Source organism: Symphodus melops (assembly GCF_947650265.1).
Source record: "Symphodus melops genome assembly, chromosome: 3".
NCBI lineage: Eukaryota > Metazoa > Chordata > Actinopteri > Labriformes > Labridae > Symphodus > Symphodus melops.
In genome coordinates, this window is record NC_136693.1 from 11498263 (window position 1) to 11525223 (window position 26961).

At 41.1% G+C, this 26961-nt stretch overlaps 3 protein-coding genes across 12 annotated transcripts in view; all 3 read right to left on the minus strand.

Annotated features, from left to right (window-relative positions):
- Positions 1 to 686: 686 nt before the first annotated feature.
- On the minus strand, positions 687 to 12337 carry ctdspl2b (CTD (carboxy-terminal domain, RNA polymerase II, polypeptide A) small phosphatase like 2b). 5 transcript variants are annotated; one of them, XM_079338828.1, is made up of 13 exons: positions 12319 to 12337; positions 7950 to 8140; positions 7052 to 7178; positions 6812 to 6961; positions 6422 to 6670; positions 6195 to 6291; positions 5945 to 6056; positions 5778 to 5864; positions 5419 to 5481; positions 5244 to 5323; positions 4862 to 4988; positions 3860 to 3955; positions 687 to 3716 (listed from the first exon to the last, which is right to left on the minus strand). In XM_079338828.1, exons 2-13 carry the CDS (start codon positions 8115 to 8117, stop codon positions 3651 to 3653), a joined length of 1422 nt encoding a protein of 473 aa, XP_079194954.1. In that variant the 5' UTR covers positions 8118 to 8140; positions 12319 to 12337; the 3' UTR covers positions 687 to 3650. The 5 variants fall into 5 exon arrangements, with proteins under 5 accessions (XP_079194954.1, XP_079194951.1, XP_079194953.1 ...); XM_079338825.1 differs by lacking the exon at positions 12319 to 12337 and adding an exon at positions 10961 to 11360; XM_079338827.1 differs by lacking the exon at positions 12319 to 12337 and adding an exon at positions 10687 to 10768.
- On the minus strand, positions 11442 to 21488 carry golm2 (golgi membrane protein 2). Of its 3 annotated transcripts, XM_079338831.1 has the most exons (11): positions 20819 to 21487; positions 20362 to 20575; positions 17544 to 17598; positions 17316 to 17418; positions 17047 to 17137; positions 16710 to 16833; positions 16426 to 16509; positions 15726 to 16001; positions 15213 to 15350; positions 13519 to 13686; positions 11442 to 12484 (listed from the first exon to the last, which is right to left on the minus strand). In XM_079338831.1, exons 2-11 carry the CDS (start codon positions 20476 to 20478, stop codon positions 12408 to 12410), a joined length of 1233 nt encoding a protein of 410 aa, XP_079194957.1. In that variant the 5' UTR covers positions 20479 to 20575; positions 20819 to 21487; the 3' UTR covers positions 11442 to 12407. The 3 variants fall into 3 exon arrangements, with proteins under 3 accessions (XP_079194957.1, XP_079194955.1, XP_079194956.1); XM_079338829.1 differs by having other exon boundaries at positions 20362 to 21488; XM_079338830.1 differs by lacking the exon at positions 13519 to 13686 and having other exon boundaries at positions 20362 to 21486.
- A 957-nt stretch (positions 21489 to 22445) lies between these two features.
- The window catches only part of fam189a1 (family with sequence similarity 189 member A1), a 90350-nt gene continuing 85834 nt past the window's right edge, over positions 22446 to 26961 (minus strand). For all 4 annotated transcript variants that reach the window (XM_079338937.1, XM_079338938.1, XM_079338936.1 and 1 more), the window contains 5 exons: positions 26357 to 26435; positions 25492 to 26268; positions 25193 to 25264; positions 23830 to 24152; positions 22446 to 23280 (listed from right to left, as the gene is read on the minus strand). In XM_079338937.1, coding sequence (XP_079195063.1) covers positions 23083 to 23280; positions 23830 to 24152; positions 25193 to 25264; positions 25492 to 26268; positions 26357 to 26435 — 1449 coding nt within the window. In that variant the 3' untranslated portion in view covers positions 22446 to 23082. The remainder of the gene's footprint in view (positions 23281 to 23829; positions 24153 to 25192; positions 25265 to 25491; positions 26269 to 26356; positions 26436 to 26961) is intronic.

Sequence of the window (26961 nt, forward strand, 5' to 3'; positions counted from 1 at the left end):
CTGGAGGATTTACAAGACGACATCTGGTGCAAACACACAACACACACCTTAACACAGTGCGTGCAGTGAGATGCTTTAATCTGATGGAATCAAGGAAACTATTCTAAACTAAAATCGTTTTATAGAGTTAATCCATGAACCCTCACATGCATCGTGTCATACCTTCATATCTATTAACTTTGTCCGTTTTTCTACTTTAAATGTTAGAGTTGTTGAAAACCCATTTGGTCCCTTGTATTATAATCAATGGCCATTATAAACTAGATAATAAAGATTTAAGTTGTTTAATTGTTGATAATTAGAGAAGATTGTGATATACCTATGATTTGACATAACTTAGTAAGCAGTAATATAGCAGCATAAACTAGACACTTTAAGGGAATTAAAAGACCAAATTAGCCTCTGTTGGTAGGAAAACAATTAAATACGAATAAATCCTGGTGGATCAATCAGTAAAACCGTTGACATAATAGAAAACATATGGTGTACACTTTGTAGCCTTCTCTAAAGTCCATAAGTCAAGTCGGTCTTTTAAAAAATTAAGATAGTGTAACAATATCTCCCATAAACACCGATATGCACATTGTATGGAACAGTATCACTACAAGTCCTCTTTTCTTGCATGAATAGCCCTACATCTCCAGCTTCATCCTACACACACCCAAGAGAAATAAAAACAAAGAGCATGCAAGAGGTTTTTAACTTTAAAACTTTGTTTCAGAAATTCAATGTAACTGTATATACACTTTACAATAGCATGTAGCCTGATGGCTGACAAAGATGTCTTAAAACATTTTAAATACATCTTCAGCACAAATAGCAATTCTTGCAAGTAAAATGGCTTAACAGATATTGAAAAAAAAAAAAAAATCATTAACACGATTGCTCATTTCTGCAGAAAAGTGCCATGATTAAAATTTAATTCAGGACTTTCCCACAAAGCAGGCGGTATTCTCTACATGCTAAGTTTAACAGTTCAGTAACATTTGCGCTAAACTAAACATACAGATATTTGTAAGAAAAAAACACTCCATCTGAAGTAAAGTTAAATCTTCATTAATACATTTAAAAAGTAGATATGACATGCCTTTTGAAATCAAAAATACAAAAGATTTTCCTTAGTTTAAGGATTTTTTTAAAACATGAAGCTGCATGTATTGTACAACACTCAGTGTACAATAAACTGGTAATGCACATAAAAATGAGCTGGGCGAAAGGTATGAAATGCCTCCCAGCAGTCCTCCAAAAAGAAGCCATGACTGATAAACTTTAGCTCATCATGCAGCCCACTGAGGAGACGAGCACACCCGGGCCACATCACACACTCAGGGTGAGGCTTGCATACTGAAAGCTGGCAGTCAAGCTCATGAGAGGCCATGGGAGGATGGGGAGAGGGAAACCATGGTGGGACCTTAAGCATTTCCTCTTCCATACACGTTGTTTTGCCTTCTTTTTTTACATGCCAATGGCAGATGTTGGCTACAGACTCTCCTCGTCTGTTTTTTCATTTTGACGAAGAAAAAACAAGGAATAAGAAAGACGCTCAAGACTTTACCCCCCCCATGTTCAATTTACATTCATAGTCTGGACTGTGTACTCGTAACATTATGTCAGAGTAAACACCACTGTGCCATGTAATAAATTTAACTTGAAAACAACTCGTTCTAATTTCAGGAGAGCTACTAACTTCTTGTGAAAACAAAAAGGCAAAGATGAGCAGGTGCTGACCAGATGAAAACCATCTCTGAACAGAACCGGCCCTCAAAGTAAGCAGCAGGGATTGTTTGGGCAGGGCACAGCAGGATTCACCTACAGATACACTCATGGGAGGAGAACAACTCAATGGAATCACAGTACACAACACTTACGGTACACTGAAAGAAAAATGGGAAGAGTGGGTGTGATCATGTTTTAGTATCTGCAAGAGCTTTCAGGTCTGATTGTCTCTTTCCATCTAAATACTTTTTGGGGGATGGGACCACGGGAAAACTGGGAGAGGGACTTGTAAGGAGGAGAATCATATGGCACTGTACAGGCAATCCAGACAAATCCAAATTTGCTTCAACATAAAATGCACTTATTCAAAAAGGACCAAGATCTGAAAAAGTTTCAACAATGCATGCCAAATTGTCACGGAGAGTCACATTAGCTCCTCAGTGTTTGGAATAGATGGGCAATAAGCCTCTCACAGGTTTAGGCTTGTAGTGAGCTAACACGTCTCAGCCTACTGTTAAAAAAAAAAGAATGAAGTTGAAGCAACAAAGGAGTCAAAAGTCAATTTGGCTTAGAGTTGTTCTGGCTGAAATCGGGCAGATACACATTCATAAACGTAGTAACCATTCTTAAACACAATCCTAAACATAAGAAAAAAGCTAATAGTACAAAGCAAAAACATGAAATAGGTAGAGGAGCAGCCAGCCAAGCGGACTGGTTGAACAGTATGTTGCTGGTGCCAGATATAGCTGGTACAGGGTCTGGCCATAGATTCCTACCATGGGTAGACTTCATGACACACTGGCAGAGATGTGCTACATTAGTCATAATGCTACTGACATAGCCATCAAATAACACATTACAAATAAAAGAAACTGCTCTGACTTAGCCAGTATGTTTGATCAAGAGCTAAAAAAAAAAAAAACAAACAAAAAAAAAACTGACAAGACCAATACTATGACCAGAGAAAGGTTGACTTTGACATGGATCACTTTGAAAATGAATGCCCTCGAGCCTTTACAATATTTCAGATTTACAGGTAGAAGAAGTCTTAATCCTAACATTTAATAAAGGAGCCATGTTGTCAATGGAGAAGCCAACAAATTCATCCAAACCTCTATTTGTGAGAATGAGTACAAACTATATTGAGCGTCCCATTTTATTGGACTATGCAGTGGACCGTCATCATCAACACGCACCCAAGTTCTCCTACTTGGAAAAAGGCTTACAATAAAACTTACACGACCCCTTTTAAAATATCATATCTTACAAAGTAAAACATTTTTGAAACGCTATTTTTTTTTAACAATAAAACACCAGTTTTACCAGAAAAAAAACTGCAACCAACAATAGAAACTTGACTCAGCTACGGAGGAATGCATATGATTCAAAGGCTACAGATAGTAGGATTGCCAAACACCTAATCAGTGCGTGTGTTTGTGGCTAGGAGTAAACAAACACACATGCACAGATTCATTTACAGGCCAGACATTCCTGCTGAAAATGGTCTGTAGCCACAGAGTGTTGTTATTCGTCAGTGTCAACAGCGTGAGCACCAGGGGGTTGGTTTGGGTTCAGGGACTTCATTCAGGCAGAGTTCTTCTTTCATATCCACTGAACCAGCACCAAGACTGCAGGATTAAGTGTGGAGACAATCTCTGTCTCCACAGCTGGAGGGCCAGTCAAAAAGGAGGAGTTCACCTGGGCTTGTAGATAGTTTGTAATTTAGATATAAAGAACATTTTATCCATATATTTAAAATGATTTTTGTGTGTCTGTTTTAAAAGGAAATGGTGGATTAAAGAAAATAAAAAAATAAAGGCCAACATTTTAAGAGTAATGGCAATGTTTTCGTTTGTAATCCAGCGAGGGGCTTTTTACACGCATGTTGTTTTAGTCTTTCTATGTTGTCCTGTTCCGAGAGTCTGTGGTCCAGTTCAGTCAGGGGGCAACAGGTCATGAAGCCGGAACCTCTCTCGAACGTGCGGCCGCACATCCTCGTTCTGAACAGGAAGAGAACCATGAGGGGTGGAGATGAAATAGTGATCACATATTCTTTACTCGTGAAATATTACGTAGCTTCAAAAAAAACACACAAAAAAAAAAACAGGTTAAACAACAAATACAAAATTCTCTTAAGTCTTACCATCTCAACCAACTTCTCCAGGAAGGGCACAAGCTTCAGCAGCTCATTGTCATTTTTGTCCATAAACCAGCTCTCTATGGGAATCCCATTGGACAACTGTTGGGACCAAAACATCTAATGAGTTGTGTTGTTTTTTTTTTTCAATACCCTCTAAGGTTGCACCTCTCACCTCAACGCCATCAGAATCCATAAAAACAAACACTTATTTCACCTCATAGATTATCCATGACACTTTAAATAAGCTTTTAAAAAAAACAAGTCTACAACCCAACAGTAATTGTAGTCTTTAACTTGAGCTACGAAACAGCTTTTATCAATCATCTTTTTTTTTAAATGCCTTTAACTTCAAAAGGACAGTGGACAGAGGCGGAAATCTGGAAGAGTAAGAATGGGAAATGACATGCGGGAATGGAGCCGCAGGTCAGAGCCAAAGCTGGGCGCCTGCTTAGAGGACCGCAGCCTCTATTCATGGGCATCAACGACTAGGCGCCCCCCCATCAATTGTCTTTTAACATAGGGGCCACAGTTTCACAGTTAACGTCCAACATGCACTCATGTTTGGAGGTTTTGTTGAATGCAAGGATGTGGGTCACTGTTGTGGTAACACATTGTCATGAGTGAGGAGATTTTTCAAATAGTTACATGAGTTAAGAAGAGTGCGAACTGGTCTAATTTAGTTCAGCGGGTTAAACTGATGAACTCATCCTTTATTCACTTTTGTCAAAGGTTCAAAGCAGCAGATCGAACATCCTGGGTCCAAACAATGAGGGACCGTTGTGAGGAAACAAATTCTCTTACTATCAGAGGCTACAGTCAGTTTGATATTCATTACTTGGAAACATTTTACCATTTAAATTGACTTTTAATGGCAAACTGTACTCTTATAGGTGCTCGTTGTGTTAAAAAGAAGATTCACTTCACTCTTTTGTTGGTTGGTTAGTTACTGATGCTGTTTAATAATCCGATAAGAAAAACTGTCCTAATTGTGTTAAAGGTGTTCACCTGATATGCAAAGGCTTGTGGTGAATTGTCAATGATGATGGTCTTTGACAGGTCTCTCCCTAAGATGTTGAGGTCCTTGATGTAGTTTCCCTGGACACAGACACAATGCTCTCGAAACAACCGGTGTCTAAGGTTACAGAAGGAGGATGAAAGGGCAGAGTGAGGAGAGAGAGAGAGAGAGAGAGACAGGAAAAAAAAAAAATCAATCCGTGACAAGGTCAGGGCAATCAATAATTCAGAAAAACCACAACACCGACACCTCCACAGCAGCACATGCCAGCAGGAGAGCTGCACACAACTTCTGAGCCTCTTCATTCAGGCTTTTATTGAGCTGGTCAGTTTGATGTGTAATTCTAAACAACCGAAGCAGAAACATCTTTACCTTACAAGCTGCTTTTTAGGATCCAAGATGTTGAGCAGTTTGTCTGCATACACCTTTTTCGAGGCAGTAAAGAGGATGATCTAGGCAAAAAAAAAAAAAAAAAAAAAAGGGCAGGAATGAAGATCACATTTTCAAATGGGGTGCAAATCAACAGTAAGGGATGATTTATATTTACCTCATAGATCTGAGACATGCGCTCCAGAAACTCTCTAAGGAACGGCCTCAGACGCACATACACCTGCACATTACAACAGAACTGTGTTACGCAAACATTGATGATCAATAAACAATTGCAGGTACATTTCCAAGAGGAACAACAATTCATATTACATTGTCTGTAGATTGTGTACGCATGTAATAGCTTGATGTTTAGACAAAGTGTAAACTGTGCTGAGGCTCTATAACATACACATTCTTCTCAGAGCGGTTTTCAAGTGTGCCCCCCTCTCTACAAGCTTTCATTTTTACATATGGGACTTTGTCTCCCTCTATTGGTCTGAATTAACTTGTGACGAACGTTGTTGTAGCACATGCCTGGTAAATGACATCTTGAAAGAGGACAGGGAAGGTAAGTGCTGCATCTTCCAGCTCATTTAAACTGCAGTGAACCAGCGTTTCATCCTAAAACACAGAGAAATACAATCAATATTATATCAATACACAGTTTCAACAGTCAATAACCAACAAATCCTGTTACTGACCAGGTCTAGGACCAGGGAGAATTCAGGCGTGCTGCGTGTCTTCAGTGGCAGGGCTGGCTTACGAGTGAGCTGCTCTTCGGTCAGCGGAGGGACGTGTTTGATGAAGAAATACCTACAAATAACAAAGTCAGACATGTCAATACAAACATCTTTAAGAAAAACCTCAAAAGCAAACTTGAAAACTATTGTTTTGTTTAGTCCACCGTAGGTTTTAATGGGTAGCATTTTAGGGCTTTAGTATATTACTCACGGGTCAAAGACTTCCCAGTCCTCTTCATATGAAGCCTCTGGTGGTACTACAGCAGGAGGAGAGTCAACATACGCCATCTCTGGACTGGAACCAGGAGCTTGGGCCACAGAAAGAACAATTTTAGACAAAGAAAAAAAACAAAAACAAATTGAGCGGAGCCATAACTTTTAATGCGCTTCATAATGACCTTAACTGGAATTCAGGATAAGGAGTACTGCAGTATCTACCTGTGAGTGGTGGAAGGTCAGCATCGACTTCCAGCTCTGCCTCCACTGCTGTGGGAGACACCTCTGGGATGTGTGGAGGTCGCAGAGGGGGCAGCTGTGTTACACTGGAGTAGAAGTTAGTGGGGGCACACACTTCCTGCGTGGATGTGGCTGTGCTGGTGGGTGTCTCCACAGTCTGCTCGATGTCCAGCTGCTTGACTATCTCCTCAGCCTCCAACGCCTGGTCTGGAGAGTCTGAGCCAGAGGAGGCTGAAAATAACAGAATGGATTTGAGCTGTGCACCATCCTGGCACATTACCATCAAGATGAAGCGAATACACTGCACTCTACATGTTGCAGTGGCGTGACATGCCAGTCATAATTCTAACAGCTTCCTCAGAGCCTGCTTACCATTTTTAGCTGGTGAGAAAAAGTTAAAAACAGGGGAGAAGATGGTCCCAAGAAGGGTGGTCCTGGGGGGGCTGGTGACCACCTCAACGGCCGTTGTCTCCTCCAGACTGCCATTTGGCTTCTCCTTACTCCTATCGTGATTTGTGGCTTCTGCAGAGGAGAAGTGACAAGTTGAAAGAGTTAACACAGGATGAGTGAAAAGATGCAGGCTGTTGATGAGTCTTTTTCTGCTCCACTCACGTCCATTGAGGGAGCCTCGCCTGCTGATCGTCCTCCGGGGGGTATTTGCGTTAGGAGTAGAGGTGATCAGGTTGTTGTCCACATCACAGTGGAGCCGTGTCTTCTTGGCTGGGCTCTCCTGCTGCACCTTAATGAAACAATTTATTTAGGAACACAGCATAAATAAAATAAAAACTACAGAACATATACACCAATAAAACTTTCAGTACAATTGTGCAGATAACGCTAAGTGCAGAAGAGGAAAAACAATGGATTTCGTCTTTATTTAAAATCACTCAATAACGATACTTTACACTTTATACTTAAACAACCTGAAGGATCACGAAGAACGTACAATACAAAACATAATGAAGGCAGTGAACTTGGAGTTACATTTTTAAGTCTGTTCAAGAGATTAGACAGAAACAACTAAGCAGTGCGCTACATGCTTTAATTGTGGACTTAATAACAAAATGCAGAATGTTTGAATAATAAAAAAAAAAAACATTTTTAAAAAATCTCAGAGGATAGGCCACTTTTGCTCAGTTGACTTTTCCACTTGCTACAACCTCCTGTTGCTGCACACCAACTCTGTGAGCCAGAAGTTAAAATTAGAGCAGAGTCCGAGTTCTCAGACAAGCTGCTGCATTCCAGCAGACATTTCTTGGGAAACATGACACTCTACACCAAGAAACACTGTATTTAACTCAGAGACCTGGAGAGCAGAACAGTGATGACTACGGTTTGAAAAAACCACACAAGTACCAAAAAGCTTAGCGAGAGCTGTTAAACCAAGCACACAGGAGGACACTACTACAGCCTTAGTTACAACAATTCAATGCTCCCCGATATATCTGCAGTGAACCCTGTTACATAAAAAAGCAGCAGGGCCAGTTGATGTGACCACAGAGGAAGTTACCTTCACAGCGTTTCCCCTGATGAACTTTTTGATGGTCGAGAACAACCCCCTCCCTCCACTAGAAGGAGTGTCTTCTTCGACTTCAGAGTGTCTCCGTTTGGTACGAGATGTGCGGCTGGCCAGACTGGGGTTCGGCTGCTGAGACGCCTTACGCATTCTCAGCCTCATTGTTTTAGCAGTCACATGTAAGGCTGTATCAGAGAGAGAGAGAGAGAGAGAGAGAGAGAGAGAGAGAGAGAGAGAGAGAGAGAGAGAGAGAGAGAGAGAGAGAGAGAGAGAGAGAGAGAGAGAGAGAGAGAGAGAGAGAGAGAGAGAGAGGAGATATCAATATGACTGTATAGTGAAGTAAACATCTGAACAAATACAAGTTTAAAGGTGGAAAAACAGGTTGCTGTAAAGGCCAATACTATTTTAAATTAAGAAAGAAAAGTTTGTTGAGTGCATTTGTAGTCTGTTAATACGGGTGCATTATTTTACATCTGGATGCATTCAAGATCCCATTTCACTTACATCACAGTGGATAGCAGCAGCCACAGCTGGCTTTACTTCCACTTGCAAAGTAAAAACACCAATCTTTCTAAACACACACTCACAACGACTCTCTGATATTTACTAAGTTCTTATGAGATCATAGTCAGGGTTACACTTCCATCAATATACAATAACTATAAACGGAGGCATGAGAAAAGACTTCTTTAAAAAATAAACTTCTTAATCTCTAGAGTTGAGGAATGTAATTGGTCAGTGTTGTAAGGGAGTGTGTACAGGGAAAACCTTTAAACAGTCTACGGTGAACAAAAATTATGAGTCAAGCAATACAACCCAGTGTGCTTACATAACAGCAGCTGACTGAAAATGTGTCTGGACATATCTACAACCTGTCAGGACCCTTAACCAACAAAAACACCCTCTCAATACACACTGTTCACTATCTATTGAAAGTGTAGATCAGTACAGTTACTGTTCGTCTACGAGAGGCTGATCCATAAACAAACCAGCACGATACTGTTGTTGGTCAATCGCAAGGAGGATGTACAGTAAGATTTTAGGTAGGCCCTTTGGCAATAAACTCTTTCCAGCTAAATTATTATCATCAGTAAACTATTTTAAAGCACAACAATATTTTACTTACGTTTCGTTAAAAAGGTTTAAAAAAAAAAAAAAAAGTTCCTCCCACCCAAAAGAAACTCTTCCATAGAACAAAATGATTTATACATAAAAAGTAGTTTTACACACGAGTAAACAAGAGGTTCTCTCTTAATGTGTTTTCCCCCCTCTTTTTAAGTCAAAAGTATAACACAACTAAAAAAATGAAAATCCTACAGATGGTCTGTTCTTATTTAATGTGAGGGTTGATAAATATTAGTAGCTTTAAGTAAGTGATTAAAACTACAAAATCCAGAGCCTTTAAACACCCCTGAAACTTAAAGAGGAAAACTGAAAGAAGCTTCCTTTTAAATTAACGTTATATCAACAGATATGAGTGATTCTCTTACTAGCTATTTTGTTGGATATAATAACGATATATACACGCATATGAAGTTTTTCCTCGAGTAGGTTCAAAACACAAATAAAAACTGAGAGTCTTTTAAATTCATTTCAATCAAACGTTGACAAGGTTACAATACTGTAACTGCGAAATGTATCCCTTTCAAATCCAGCAGTCAATGAATGCTCAGGGAGACAGATAGGTAGGAGCAAGTGAGCGGGAAATAAACACTGTATGACCGAGCTAGCATAGCAACGCTAGTCATGGAAACGGTGAAAATACAGGAAAGGCCCGTCCGTTAACTCGTCCATACTACCAGGTTAACGGAGGCTACTTGATACGTAACTAAAACATTTAAGATCAATTAAAGTACAATAGACACGTGCAGCTTCTGATCTAATTCTAACTGATCTAATCACGCTTAAATCGACGTTTGTAAAAGAAGCACTTAAATATGACTAATTACCGAGCTTAGCAGCTAGCATGATCGAGCTAGCGCTGCCGAAACGAAATACAAGAGGTCAGGGGTTATGAAGGTGTGCCACACGTATTCCTATCAGTGCGTTAGTTTATTTCCAAATGTCATCTCTCATCAGTCGCATATAAAAATCACCTTAATCGCACTAAATAACATGTCTTCCCAGATAAAAAAGTATTGTAACAGTAACGTTACCATTTCAACGACGACAAACTCGGATAGGCTAACTTACCGTTAGCAAGCCAGTGCGGCATAACGTAACTTCAGCTCAATAATGTAATAACGAACTAATAAAGAAATGTTTGTTAGTGAGCCAGCTGAGGTAAAGACCTGGACAAGGGGTTGACACGACTGTCTCCTCGTCTTGTACATGATTTAACTATTCGGTAATGTGCTAGTCCAACTCGTCAGGCTTCGTTAATCAAAACAGCAGGCTAAGACTGTACCTGTAAACGCTATTCAAATGAACTGTTGATTTGGTCACCGTTATCATTGAACACGACGTGGGGATATCGCTCATCACTTCAGACATACCTACACATTATCTTCTAATATTAGGGTTTAATTAATAATCGTCAGCCAATATACACAACTAGCTAAGTTATGTTATGGAATGTAATTCGGGACATTAGCCTTTAAGCTAACAATAAGGCTAATTTGGACTCTTTAACTCTTAATGTTCATCGCGTTAACATGATGCAAACGCTTTAACGCCTTAGATTCTTATAATTTAACGGTATTTTAATTGGCTCCACTTAGTTACAACATACGTATGCGGGAAGCTACAATTAGCCGAATCGTCTATTGGACCAGGAATTAGCCAGATCCGCGGTAGGCCGTGTTTGAACTAACCTTAGCTATTTGACTTAGCTTAGCATAAGTAGCTTTGCGTTAACCCTATCTAGGCTTCTTGAAAAAACTGCTTCGAAGTAACAGATCTGCACACAGGCAGTATGTGAAAATGTTTATCTATCGTTTGCCAAAATCACAGACAGCAAGCCAAGCATAACACAAATGCGCGAACAATGTTTGTTAACGACTTACTTTACGGTGATCCGCAGTATCGGGTGATAACGATTTAACACCGTTTAACCATCACAGCAAAAGCAGTGGTTGTTTTGCTGTGCAGCTCCGACTTTTTGTGTTTCTCCCTCTACTCAAGCACCGTCTCCGATATGACACATCGTTGTTTTACCAGGCGCCATTTCCCGCCTCTGCTCAGTCTCTCCAAAGCAGATACCCGTATGGGACACAGACACACCCCCTTAAAAACACCAGGCACATTCTGCAGCAAACACAACCAGCTGTTCTTTCCCTCTCAAAACATTACTAAATGAAAAAGGACTACAGGCAAGTACAATATTATCAAATATACCGAGCCTCGGTCATTGGAGGTTTTGTGTTGCTGTATATACTCAACATTACTGAAAACAAACAGGCACTACCCGACTATAATCCACTGCATGCTGATGACAATTTGTTTCTGTTTAGTTACTTTAAAGCACCATCACAACTGAGCCACACCATGGAGCATCACCTTTAATACAATTAAATTACATTCATGTGCCTTTCAATAAGAAAAAAAACAATTTCCCTGGCTGCATAAACAGACCTGATTTCAGGTTCATGGATTTCCCCAAAAGGTGAAGAATTAGATTTCCTCAGTACAAATTGTAACTATATTATGTACAAGAGACCTCATGAACGGAAGCATGTGTACAGTCAGTCAGTTTCATATGTGCTTGGTTAAGCTTTGCACACTGTTGAGGACATTAACAACGCTTTAAGTATTGCTTAAGCTTCACTATTCTGCTCAGTTTGATTAATAAAAAGGTTAAAATGCATGCAATGGCATTATTAGGAAAAAAAATGAACGAGAAGCACTTTGGAGTGTCTTTTAGAAGGAACACAAAAATTGATTTAATATGCCTATGTATCGTCCTTGGCATTTGTAATGCATCCCCGACCCCTTAAAAAAAAATCTTCTCTGTTAGAGTCCCAAAAAGAATATTAGAAGGGCAGAATGTCGAATTAGTGTCTTTCACAATCACCTCAGTAGAAGAGTTTGTCTATAGTAAGCAACAGTGACCTGAAAACAAAAGTAGCAAAAACAAGAGTTTGACCTTAAAAAAAAAAGGTTGAGATGTGAATCAACAACGACATTTTAGACCACTTCCTTATGAACTGAGGCAGTCATCAAATGACAAAACTCAACAGTCATTCTACAGGTTATCAACTCTACTGTCATGACTTTGAATCATTAGCGAATTAACAGCAGCTAAAGACAACCCATGATTTTTTTTTTAAACTTCATATTATGTAATTCAGAAGTCATTAGTTGTGTCTGTTGTCAAAATAGTTCATGACACTGAGGATGCACCCGATACACTTCTTAAACATACCAATGTTTGAATTGTTTCATCAAGTGACCTTCAGAGTAGAGGACGTTTTGAATATTTTTTCAATGAGTAACAGCTGAGGGAGTTTCCATTCAAAGAATGTCAATGGCTTGATGTCTTTTCCCGTAATCCACAGCCCGGTCTCCCTGAATATCCCGATCATCATCATCTGGAAAAAAAGAAAGCAACATAAACATCAGAGATCATATTATAGACATTGGAGTGGAGTTGAGTCACTATCACAAAAGAAGAAGAAAAAAACCCCCCAAAACAAATCAAATGAGTTTCAGTGTAAATCCCAAAAAATAAATCATCAAATGAATACAGACAGAGGTATCACTTTACCCTTCGTTTTGGATACACGTTGGTATAAGTAATACATGTCTGACTTTAGCTTAAAGGGGTTTCACATTCATCTTCTTTTTTTTTTTTTTTTTTTAAGAAGTGAACTGAACTCTAGGAAGTGAAACACTTCCTAGATATCTTTTGATAATCTGAGCTTCCTTGGTCACTAGTCACTTTATATAACACAAGACTGTATACCAACTGATCAGTAAAAAACAAATATATATATATATGATAAAATCATATATCAATCAGGCATAGTGTACCTGTACTATCAATACTGACATGATATTTTAAAATGGATTCAAGTAAATGTAGAGTCAAAAACTCATTTTAAAATCTAAATGAAGAAACAAACTATAACAGTGAAAAAAACACAAACATGCATTTGAATAATTCATGAACACAGACACATTCACAACACAGTGATCTATATTTGTCTACTGGTCTGGATGTGGGTCAGATGTTTGGTGGGCACAGACAGGTGTTACAGCTAAAATGAGGCACAGGCAAGAGAGAAAAGACTACATGTGAACTCTATTAGTCTCACAGAACCATAAGTTCCTGGGTCAAGTCTATGCTACGATTGTTTCTGTGTCTATACATGAAAAACATGGCCGACACACTTCAGGCAATGCACTCAAGAGCTGCAAGCAGAGCAGTCCTGCTTCAACCCAGAGGGATAATTTGAAGGATTCTAGGACCAAACTCAGGGTGCTGTGAGCCACTCTAACTGTCTGGACAATATGCAGGGAGGGGAGTCAGAAGGTCAGGGGTGGGTGGGTGGGTGGGTGGGAGCAAGGGAGGAATGGTGGATACACATCTGGACAGGCAGTCCAGTCCCTCGGCCTGGCTCACCTTGAACGTCTTCCTCCCCACCATCACCATCCTCTTCCTCATTGTAGGCCAGCTCGGCCTGCTTGTCGGCCTCATACTCACCCACGTTCCCATCATCCCCATTGTAGTCCGCTAGCTTAGAGCCGTGTTGCGGATCTACTGGGGACTCGTTCTCATCAAAGAACCGGCCTGCAGGAGGCAGAGAAGGGCCTCATCAGGAAGGGAGGGAAGCGAAGGCAGTTGTAGGGAAATGAGAGGAATGGGTGAAATATGGCTTAATGAATGTATGAAGGAAAAGAGTTGAAGGGATGACACTGACAGAAGTCAAGAGAGGAAGGGAATGGATACAAGATGGCTGAGTTGAAGAAGGAAGTGTCTGAAGAGTGAAAGCATCATGGACTTAAAGCAAAGTGAAGTGAAAACAAGAGTCCCCTGTGATGAGTGACTCTTCATAGTCATGACAGCGTTGTGGGCTCAGTGAGTTACGGGTTTAATCATCTGTACCATCCAATCATATTACACAATTAGCCCTGCTGTAAATCCAAATTGAGGTTTACTTTGTTGGATGCTGTGAGAAGCTTTTTGAAGGTCATAAATAAAAAGTCAATTTCAATTGAATTTCAATTCAGTTCTTCTACATGCTAAAAACTAACTTTGAACTGCAAGTTTAACTTCTTTAACTGCAAGTGGAGCCTTTCCCCTAATATTGTGGACACGAGTGTGTCACAGTAGATGGAAAGGTTGACACCATTTCTAAATATTCACCTGCTGAGAAGGAGGAGGAATGACTTACCGGTAATTAAAGGTTTCTAATGTCTTACTTTTATAAAAAATATGCTTCCAGACAAATTACAGGAGCTTGAATATCATTTTAAAATCCTGTTTATTTGATGTCAACACAACATGAATGTAACCGAGCGTTTTTATTTAACTGCTTATAAATCTCCATCACACAGGCATGTGAGACAGTGTGTGTTCCTCTCTCGCCTGACACAGATTTGAGGTTGCACCGTTGATCAGAACAGGTGTGGGTGGGGAGTGGAGATGCTTTGACGCATGCTTTGTGTTTCGTCTGCTCGTGTCTAGTAAACACCAGACCCTTCGTTAAACAAGACATCTGGCGTGTGTCGGGTGTTCATTTGCTATAATAGGATATAAATATAAAAGAGACCAGAAGCTGAAGATTTCATGGAAGACAAGTTGAAGACGTGATCTGAATACAGATGGTGTTTTAAGCAGCAGAGCTGCAGAGGGTGAGGGGTGTGTGTGAGAAGGATGAAAGAACGGAACATATAAAAGACAGAGAAGAGAGGGGGGGGGGAGAGAAGGCAGCAGAGCAGAGCAGAAGCCAGGCAGCAGGAAAGGATCATCTGGGAGCCAGGTGAGTGTCATTTGTCTCCTTTGCTCTGCAATTGAGCCCTCTGCTCCCTGACAGCGCTCCGAGTAATACGCAAACATGATTTTCATCCAAACAAACACTCCGTTTGTAGTACTAACTTTCATAAAAATGAAGGAGTGTAACCTGTTAATGATGGGAAAAATCCTAAAGGTCAATGGGAGGCAGCAGCTAAGCACAAAGGCAGCACTAATGTCAATAGTTGGGATTATAAATCAATCCCAAATCAGCAGCCTAGTAAAAAAAAAAAAACCCTCTCAAAACAAGCTCCATCGACAGGGAAGAACACTATTTTACACCGTGTAATGTGGATGCTCACTTTGGCGGTGGTGAACTGGCTCTGCTTGAGCGTGGTCTTTGGCCTGATGAGGCTGGATGGGGTTGGGCACCTGTGCAGGATTTGGGGGCAGAGGGATCGCCTTCAAGTGTTCTCCGTCACCCTTGACATGATCCGGAACTAAGAAAACAAAAGAGACTTTGGTTCTGATGCGTCTATGACCAACACACCAACATAAAAATGACATTTTTTTCTACCTCAGAGACAACTTTGTCTACTGGGCAACATGACGACTGTTTCTCACTCAAAGGGCTGAGTGATGCCTTTATATGACAACTTAAATATTCAGCTCATGTGTGGATTTATTTTCTTAAATGTCGGATGTAACTTAACAATGAAAACTGTAGAAACATTCAATAAGACATGAACATGATCTCTTCTAAACTTCAGCTTACTAAAGAGTTGGAACAAGAAAGATTACAGAAAACAAGTAAAGCTGCAAAGTAAACCTTAAGTGAGAGAATCCTGATGATATGGATGTTTTGTATTCCGTACCTTGTATTTGTCTTTGTTGCTCTCCCAGCTCATCAGCCTTGATACCTGCCTTGTTGTCTTCTTGGAACACTATCGGTTTGTCTGCCTGTTTCAAAACGCCCGGGGCTGCATCCGCCTTTCCACGTGTCTCCACTCTGTCCTGGAGCCTTGGCTCATCGAGAGAAAGAGCCTGGGCCCCAGGGCCATCAGCCGCCCCGACTCTGGCTCCAGCACCCGCTCCTACAACTGATTCAGGGGCGTCTTCATGCTTCTGAGTGATGGCTGGTTTCTTCAAAGCTGGAGATGACAGTAACAGCAGGTTGAGAAAGCTTGGTAAATGTGACCCAGTGGGACAATGTTGGTGTTTGACACAAATACAGTAAGCATCTGAAGCCACAGCCCACGGAAGTAGTTTCTATTTACGTTGTGCACATGAGTGGTGTTCTTACAGTTTTGGTTTCAATGTCAAACGGATGTGTTTCTATCAGCAAAGTTAAATTCTTTCACCCATAACTGATCTCAACACCCTCTGCAGGTTGCAAGTTCAATATAGTGGATCACTGAATTTATTTTAAACAACTCTTCTCTGCATTGCGAGCTTCAGGAATGAGTCTAATATGTACATGTGTTAAGCACAATCTTCATACTTTTAAACGACTTTTAAACTACTAGACACTGCAAGCCTTAAACGAGTTCTAGAAAGTTCAACATAAATGCATACCAAACTGCACATCATCTGCTTTTCCCACCTCGCTGTCTTCAATACCAGGCATGCCAGCATCGCTGCCAGGCTTACCCATCTCATCTGTAACAGAGCAGAGGAAATGATTTTGAGGAAGCGGATAGATTTAAATCAAAACTCCCTCTTACACCATTAAATCAACAGGAGCAGCAAACACAGGCATCCGAGTGCAAACAAAAACTAAGCATGCAATCAAACACAATTATCATGAAGAACAGCCGAGACGGTGTTTGCTTTGGTTGGCAAGGTTCCACCCATTGTACCTTTCAAATCTTGACTCTCATGTCGGTGATTGGCCACAGTATGACGCTCTCCATCCATGTCCAGACCTAGCGCTCCATCTGCATTTCTGTTTGCTGCTGCCCCCTTGTGGCGTTCTATTGCAACCTGAAGAAATTGTCAAAAGGTGAAAGAAAGAATGAGCACAGGAACATTGGAGAGTAGGAGAATCTGTGTATGCGGATGAGGAGAGCTGACACAGGAAAAACACGAGAGGAATTCACTGATCAGAGTCACGCTAAATGCTGCAGAAGCACAGTTCGAGAGAGAGACATGAAAGTGATCACTTTTTTGTTTGTCAAGATGTTGCGTTGTACATACCTGTCTAAGCTTTTTCGCCTCCATCTCCATCGCCTTCTTCGTTTCTTCATACTCGTCCTTAAGTTGTGCGATCTGACGTCCACACTGTAAACTAGTGAACAAATATTCTCTGTAAATTTCAAAGTATGATCGTTCATCACTTTTTCTGTCTACTGTAGAACAAAAATGTAAATGTGAAAACCTGTTCAGTGAGGTATGAATCTATTCTTAAGAATGTATGTTTGTATGAGTAATCGAGGACAACATAAAGAAGTAAAGATTTGACAAACCTCTCATATTCCAGTTTTCTTTCCAAGGTAGTGCTGTTTTTCTTCACTTCTCTCAGCTGCTCTTCCTGTTTCATGAACTCCTGTTTCAGGTCTGTTAGCTGCTCTGTTACACACAAATACATCTACTCAGGAAAAGTCCATGTCTCATCTGTCAAATGAACAGACTGTGAAATTAGGGCAGTGTGTTTGACAGCGCCCTCTGGTGGCAAAACAAGGATGGTGCCCTACCTTTTAGCCTCTGGATTTCTGTCATCTGGGCTGTGGCTTCCCCTTGAAGCTTCATCTGTACAGGAAGAGAACAATTAAAAGGTTAAAGGCAATCTAATCAGCTGAGGGAGAGCTGAAGGCAACACCCAAAACCAGTTTGTTGAAGGCAATTAAGAGTTGCTCAGTTGAGCACTGTGTAACAGATTCGTAAGCAGAAAGTTCCGGGAAAGTCCCGCCCCCTTACAGAACAGGTTTGTCTTGTTTTTCTGTTTAACATGGCATCAAACCCCAAGTAGTTGGAAACCAGTTGATATGGCTACTGCTTTTGGGTCACAAGTTCCTGCAATCAAAAACTGGAATGAGGAATTAAGAGATTTGTGCGGGCTTTGTTGCTGCTGACACCATGCAGGAAATGAAGTTTATGGTTTATAGACAACACAAGATCTCAATCAATAAAAGAGCCCCTCATAAGCAGGACTGATATAAACCCTGAGAGTCTACTACTGCCTTGAGTTTTAATCAAACTCACAGTGTACAAACACCTGTGAGGGGGGAGTGGGAGCAGGCAAATGACGTAAGGATGGAGGAAGAGGGAAAGGAACCTTGGACTTTAAGCTCGTGCAGTTAAGGTCTGTCCTTCACAAAGCTGGAGTTACTTTGAAGTTGTCCTCACTTTCAGTGATGCAACTTACAGCAAAGCATCGGAAAGGTTAGCCAATGCTTGGAACTATTTTATACAATGTTATTCTGTCAAGATACAGATGAACGTGGATTCTACGTCCGATGGAACTTCAAGAGGGAAAAGAAAGCTGAATAAAGTGGCATTAAGCCTTGTTTGGGAAAGCATGACTGTAGCATAAGGACAGTGACAGATCTATTAACTCTTTTTACACTTTTCCCCAAACGTCGACCTTTCGATCTATTGTGACTGTGTGCATTCCTGAATGAAGGATAATTAACCGAGACAGGAGGCGGTGAGGAAACTGTAAGGTCACCCCTTGCATGTGGAGAACTGCCAACCTCTTCCAACTACTGAAACTAGCTGGACACAAACACACTTTACAGACTGTGTGAAGAACTAAAAACTGCCCTGAATCATTCCTGCTCCTCAAAGCCGCGTTTACTGTAACTGGAATCCAGTTAAAACTCAACTGTCACCATGTTCTCTGCATTGCAGGCCCTTTGCAACAAGTAGGATGTGACTGTTGATACAGGGTTGGGTTGTTGACAAAAAGAAGTGTAATTACAGCTTAGCAACACCGCTATCGTGATCAGGGAAGGAGGGAGCAAACTCCTTCGAAGTCACTTTAAAGATGTCATATTTTAAACACTTGAACATTTCAATTCGACTCAACAACAAGAAAATGATCTAAGCTATAGATGGTATAAAAATATTTCCACAGGGGACAAATTACAGAGCCACCAAGAGGGATTTCTATGTGATAAAATGATGCACACATGTTAGAAATTCAAATGTAAATTGTGTCACTTTTAGACCGTGCCCGCTTTACAGGCAGTTTAACAGAGGGCTAACTGTAACAGGGCCATTGTTTTACTAAGATGTGATTTGGCCACAGAAAAGAGATTTTGACAAAGTAACAGTGTGTGATGATCAGCAGGAGAAAAGTCTCAAAGTTGGAAGTCATTTGGATTGTAATTAGGCGGAGGGTCGACTCTTATTGATTCATTCATCTAGAATTGTTTCTATACAAACAGGTTCAAGTGCTCAAACCTGCTAATTCTTCCTTCCACAACACATTTGTTTATATTCTCTTAATAACTTGTGAAAAACGTGTCCTGATGTAGTCCTACTGGACAGACTTTAGGAATAACATAGAAGGTAAACCACCGTGTGCCTGTCAATGATAAACAGCCATGAAAGACTAGATGCAAATGACAGGAGAACCTCCTCCCCATCTGTCGTCTAAACGTCTCTCAGGGCAGCTGGACACAACTCACTGAACTGGCTGCACTATTGCAACAGACAGGAGGAGCCGCCTTTTGGAGCCCACAGACAAAGCCCAACTCAAACCTAAAGCTAATAAAATAAATCAGCGTCAGAAGGTTGATAATAGTTTTCTTCTTATACAACCATGCCTTTTAAATTATGATTTATAATTATTTGGAAATCTTGATTTAAAGACTAGAGGAAAAGTCACTCATTGATAGTCTACCACATAATCACTATACTGCGGAATTTAAAATGATAAATCTCGTCTTGGTTTATAATTTCAGAGTTCAAAAACAAAATCAAGCTCAACTATGTCTTCCCTTAAATGTAAAACATGTGTATATGAGGCACAGAGACTAAAAGAACAAGAACTGAATAGTATACTAAAACTCTTGAGAGAGCTACGAGTTGTGATTTTTACTTTTCAAGCACACACTCCATCTAACATATGGGTGAATAGATTAAAAGGTAGTTAAAATAATTTGATGTGAAGACATTATTTTCAAATTGCATGAAGGTACAGTACAATAAGGTAGTGCAACTGACCTAACAAGCTTTGTGAGTTCAACAACATACTTTGTGATGGGATCCAAATAACTTTTTTCTCCCTCAGGGAACAGTGAATGTTTTATGAGAGCATTACTAACCGTAGCAATAATAAGGACACCCAACTAAAAGAGGGAAATAAGTTTAAAATAAAACCCTGATAATTCAATATAATCCCCTATTTTTTTGGTGAATGTTAACAATCTCTGCTTTCAGTGCAACATGGTACCCTGTGACCACTTCTGCCTTAGTGCTGCTACTTAGTACTTCCTTGCTGGTTTTGTAATTAAAGACAGATTAAACTTTATTATCCCAGACTTGGATCACACATTTCTGCTGTACCTTTTCATCAGCACACTTTTTGATAAGGCCCTCCCTGGCCTGTAGCTTGCCCTCCAGGACGCTGTAATCTCCATCCTTCTGGTCGATCTGCTTCCTGTGAGTGTCCACCTGCACCATCAGCTCCGAGTTCCGCTTCTCCAGCCGGCTGCGCGCCGCGTCCGTGCGCTTCACCTGCGTCTGCACCTCCGCCAGCTCATCAAGCAGGCGGCCGTGCCTGTTGGACACCGTCCAGTAATTGAAAGACAGTATGGCGATGATAACCATCAAGAAGATGAGGATGAAGGACGGAAGACGGCCTCCCCGTCGGTTTGCACCAAACCCGATCATTTCTAATACACAATGTCAGTTTTCTCAGGTTGTTACCGCAACCTACAGATCTCAATGGAAGTATCCTCCCGCTGTGCAACACATCCGTCTACGTGACATGCCGCATAAAGGCAAACACCACCGTACTCACGCTGACAGTCATCAATGTCAGGACTTTTCACATTTCTTCTGATCGTTTACTCTCCTTCCTCCTTCCGCACACCAGGCATCGTCTCCGAGACTCGTCCAATGTCAGAGGGTAGGTTGGGTGAAATACGCCCGCAGGGACGTGGCCTAGCTCAGCTGGCGACGTTAACACAGAAGACGAGACGTGGACAGTTTACCGGGCACCGTGGCAGCAGCAGCAGCAGCAGCGAGGAGGAGGAGGAGGAGTGCAAACACAAGTCACACAACCGAGTCAAGCGTCTGCACTTCAAGCCCGCTTGGATTGCATATACACTCACGACTGGAGCTCACTTAATCACATTATCGATGAACACGACCACTGGTGGTGATTTTCGATTCCGACCTGACGTGAACGTTAGCGTCTGTTAACGCTAACAGATCCACAGCAGCAGCAGCAGCTAGCGTTGTTACATGCGACAGATCAACTGGCAGCTGCAAAATAACAAAACACTAATGTTTCTTTCTTGCAAAGAGGGATGTAATCCTGCTGATATTACTTACACAAATAAAAAAGAAACCACAAATGCCCCCGTTTTCAATCAATCTATACAATTCACTGCCTCCCAAACATGATCTCTACGTTTTGTGAAGCTAATGCCCATCAGCCCGCTACACTTCCGCTCTCTGTCACCGAACCACACAGACATTTCAAAATAAAAGCACACATATTACTGAGTACAAAGAAAGCGCGGTTTACGCAGCGCAAACTGCTACTACCGACTTGGTCGGCTGTAGGTGTGATTACCCAAACTACGAGTTAAAAATCCACAACCCACGGTGAAGGCAACGAACACGTTTAAAGACATGAGGTTTTGGCAAAAGTGACCAGTGACAGGAAACGTAAATGAATGGAAACACATTTTATAGATGGACTTAAAAATAAGGACATGATTTAATTATTCATTCATAATGAGGTAATAAAATACGGCTTCGTAAAAAAGCCTGTATATGTGTGAGTGAGTGCTTATAAAAGCATACAAATGGATATTTTACTTCCACTAATTATAATACACTTTGTGTACATACTATACCTTTATTATGTCCATGTGATGTTAACCATCTAATGAAGATGAGAAAAAATGTTTTCTGAAGAACTGATCCATGAAGCCTATTTAGTGCACATGATGTCAGGTCTTATACAATCTAATGACATTGGTACATATTTCTCAAACGGGCAATGATTTCAGTCTTTATTTAATTTATCATCATCATCAAATAGATGCATCATGATGACACAGCCTAAAAACTACCTTAAAGCTGATGTGACTGATTTACAGTGATTAAAGCAGCCTGTGAACGTTTTATTTTTTTCGTTAGTTTTGCAAGGATCAATTGCAAGCAATACACATTTAGGGAACTAGATGTGACTTAAATGCTGCCCCGATATGGAGAAAATAATGAAACTAATGTAATGTAAATGTAAACCAAAAGAAATTAAATGTTACGATGGCTAGATGATTATATTGTCCAATGTTTGTAATATTTTGGTCAGCCTAGGTTGCAGTGATCAGCTGTTTATAAAGCTATCCTCTGCAGGCGGTAGACAAACAACACGCAGCAACATTTATTGAATAAGAACAAAAACCACAACATACAAACTCATGTTTTATTGTAACACTGATAAGAATTTTAACATAATGAGGTAAGTTAAATAATCCACATCTGTGAAGTTCTTGAACCAGCGGCACCACAAAATATTCACCAACCGATTAGTGACAGCTCCACAAAGTCTGCAAACAATGGCTCGTAATGCCCAGTTTGATCAGTTAACAGTTTAATACAAACATATTTCTTTCTGCTTCTTATGAGGACAAGGGGAATACTGATAACACAATCTCCATTGTCTCTCAGTGACAGATCAGCTGTGTATTTGTTTCTTTTCTTTCTTTTTTTTTAAACAGATGAAACTGAGTAGAAAAGATCCCCTGAGGGAGAAACATTCTTTTGTTTTTGTGATGAGAAAGAAGCCACTACAGACACTGGCAGGCTCAGTCTGAGTTTGCTACCATTTCTGCTGATGACTTGGCACAGTCTCACAGGGCACTAAGAGATACAGTCTGAGATCATTTCAGTTTGCCTGTGCTGTAGTCACATTCAAAAAAACTTCTCTCAGTCAATGCTCAGCGAGTTATAAATTACTCTACAGACATCTGCTGCCCAGCCTGGCTGCAGCACCCGCACGGTGAAATGCCCTCAGAGCTTTGATCCAAGTCCTAGCAGGGAGAGTGGTCAGAGAATAGTTTCTCTGCACTCAAGGCTTTGTTCAGAAGAAGTGGAGTCCTGGAGGTCGCCAGAGCCGCTGTTTGTTTGTTGGAGGTGTTTTGGACGGCGCATGGAAGGAGACGAACTCAAAGCACCGCAGCTTTGAAGATGAAGATCCTCGTGACCACGCTTCCTGGGACTGCCACTGATGCGCTGCGTCATCACCTGTGCACCATGAAATGAGCAAAATATGAAGAAGTGATATTGATTACTTGCTATCTGTTTGGTTTTTTATGTTATACAATCGAAACAAGGGTCAGTAACACTGCTAGGTACGACTCAACTGGATGAATTAGGTTTGATTTTACAACGTGAATCAGCAACATACTGCAGGCGCAGCTAGCCAGGACGTAGAGCAGGTGGATGGCTATTTGAATAGTTATCAGTTTGGTTGTCATCATTTATTTCTGTACAAACATTTGCAGGACAGTGAGTCCTTAAGATACTCCTGAATGGCAGCCCTCTGCCTTTCTTGTAATGTGCTTTGAGTAGAATAGCATTATTGAGTGCAGCTCTCAAACACGTTTTATTGACTTCTTCTTACAGTAGTTTTAATGTTATATTTTATAACCTTTAAAAGATCCGTCACCCACAGGCCCCATGCGGCGACGAGGTGTGTTCTTGAACACATGATATTGTACACAATAAACCTATGCACTGCTGCTCTTCAGTTACACTTTATAACTGGATAGATAACATTTCTATTTCTGTTACCTGATCAATGACATTGGCACTAAAAATGGCCTCCTCCATGTGTTTCTCATCTGACTTGATGACACACTTGATGTTGTTGACGACCTGCTGGACTTCAGGAGGTAGGCTGCAGCTGGAATGCTCCAGGAACTTTGCCACCAGTATTTTGGTGTCTTTGTACATCTTGAGATCAGCCAGGGAGTGTGGGCGTTCGTGGGAGGAGTGTGTGTGCAGGGCTCTCGGTTTAAGGTGGATGTCAACTTTCCTGCCCTCTTTTGGCTGCTTCCTGACAGATATGTGGCTGGGTTTACCTGCAACTATGTCTGTTGTAATGTTCGTTGGCTCTGAAGACGAGAGAGAGAGGAATAGTTAAAATCTATCAAATAAAATACATACATGTGAAAACACATTCTTGTAAAACATTGAGCTGTCATACTTGCAGAAATCTCCTAAAAAATTCCTGATATTTTGAGGAGGAGCTGTATATGTGAAGACAAACAGCCACTCGCACTTCAATCCGTTGGACTACACATATCTAGATATTTTCTGGAGTGCTATGTGAGAACAACTCCAGTGAAGCGTGTAGCTTTGTCACAATGTAATATCAATCAATTAAATTGACTGAATTTGGTTTCAAAATAGCTTTTAAATAAATAATTATAAATACTTCATTCTATAGTTTATGGAAATAAATAAATCACAAGGTTCTCAGAAACATTTTTTTCTATTCTGCTAGGTCTCATTGATATACAAATAAGACTATACATTATTTCCAAATCAGAAGTAAATACTGGTAAGAAGCAGATGTCCTTACATTACATGTACTGGCACTCGTAAATATGACCACATTACCCCCATTTTAGCCTCCCTCCACTGGTTGCCTGTGCATTTTAGGATCCATTTTAAAATTCTTTTATTTGCTTTTAAATCCCTAAATGGTCTTGCCCCGCCATACCTCTCTGAGCTTCTACACTCGTACACACCGTCCCGCACCCTCAGGTCAGCTGATCAGCTGCTCCTGAGGGTGCCCAAAACTAAACGGAAGCTCAGAGGGGACCGTGCGTTTTCTGTTGCGGCTCCTAAACTTTGGAACGACCTTCCTCTCCCCCTTAAACAGGCCTCTTCTCTGTCTGTTTTTAAATCGTGTCTTAAAACCCATCTCTTCTCCCTGGCCTTTGTCACCGAGTAAGATGATTTTATTTATTTTATGTATTTTACTTATTTTATAGCATTTTTATATCTTTTAAATTATTGTGTACTGTGTATTATGCCTTTTTTTAACTTTTGTTTTATTGTACAGCACTTTGGTCAGCTGTGGTTGTTTTAAAGTGCTTAATTAAATAAAGTTGGAAGTTGGATGTATTTACTATTTCTGTGTGATTACCTTGCTCTGGTGAAGCACGAGTTGATTCTTCTGCAGCAGGGTTATTTGCAGAAGCACAGTTTAAGTTGTCTCCTGTAGAGGGAGACAAGGGAGAGAGAGTTGAGCAACAAAAAGCCTGAAATGTTCCTGGCTAGTCATCCACCACAGCTCAATGCTGCTACTCATGATTCATTTCATTACCAATGAATCTGTTGAATATTTTCTTGTAAGATGCATTCATTAGTTAAAACGTTAGAACTACACATTTCGAGTCCAAAGTGTCCAAGGTGTCATCTAACATAACATTGTGTCGTACTTACGTCCTGTCGTAGAGGAGCAGGAGATGGGGTCACTGGTTGAGCGGACAATGCGTGCCAGTTTTCGGTACCTCCTGGCTGCCCGCAGCCCCCGCGGCTTCTCCGAAGGCGAGAAGCCACTTTGAGCTGAGGTAGAGGGAGGTTGTGATGTAGAGGAGGCTGACCAAACACTGAAGCACAGCCTGGGGCCGCGCAGCCTGCTCGGAGGGGATGGGGAGGGAGAAGGAGCCATGGGGCTGATGGCTGAAGTTCCCCCAGAAGAGGCCACAGAGGTGGGGGAGCAGGGCTGAGGAGGTGGGGGGAGAGTGACAGGTAGAGTGAGCTTCCGGCTCATCATGCGTGCTTTAATGAGGGAGTGCGTGGACGCTTTAGGTGGCTCCTCTGGTAAATGTTTGGCTGATGCAAGCTCGTCGCATATGTGCATCCCAGCCCTGAGGTCCTCACATGGATGCGTGTTTTCTGTAGAGTCCTCCAGGTTGCTGTAGTTTTCTGAGGACCAGTCCGGGGAGCGCTCCAGAGAGTCCTGTGTGTGTGAGGACTCGCTGTATCCTGTGTCACTTGGGCGAGCGTCGGTGTTGGGTAAGCCACGATGGCAGCGTGAGGTACCACGTGTGCAAAGTTCCAAGCTGGGGCAGCTTCCATTGATGGCGGCCGCGTGGGGTGTGTCATAAGGAGAGGAATCAGAACCCTGGACCTCCAGGGAGCACAAGTCCTCTGAGGAGCAGGTCTGGTCCTGATCAGCCACTTCTGACACCATCAGTGATGCACTGTCCACCGAAGCTGGCAAAAGTGACAAAATGATCATCAGGATGACAACTAGTGGAAAAAGAAATGTAACAACTCTCTGCAGAGCTGTGGCTATGCTTACCCTGAGTGCTCAGTCCTGCGGTAGTGTTTCTCTCACACAGACTGGATTCAGTGGCCTGCTGCTCATTGCTGGTGGTAATCTATAAAGAAGAAACCATCAGTGGACTTTTAGAACATAAAATCAATGATTAAATACAACAAAATGAGATGGATAAACAAGACGGAGAGAGTGTTTATCTGCCAATGCTAGATGAAAGCTGTGTGGTGTTGAACCTGCAACAGCACAGTTTGACCTGTGGAGGGAGCTCTAACACTACTGCATACTAACAGAAACGTCTCAATTGAAAGGCTGGTGAGCAGAGAAGAGAACTATCCCGTTTGGTTGTATAAGATGCTTAAATTAGACAAATTTATTTCTAAATATTCAGTATGAAGAATATGCGATCAGAAAGCTTTTACATACCTGGCCTAAAATAAACAACTGAGTTTCTTATGTCCAAAGATTATTTTTTTTCCCTCATACATTCAATCAAACACTTTCCTCTTTCATGATACATTTACAGCAACCGCTGCTAATCTATCGCAGTTGAAAGAACCTTCAGCTGACTTTTATTTGAAGACATGTAAGGAGAGCAGTGGACTTAACATGTGAAATAGAAACAGAGG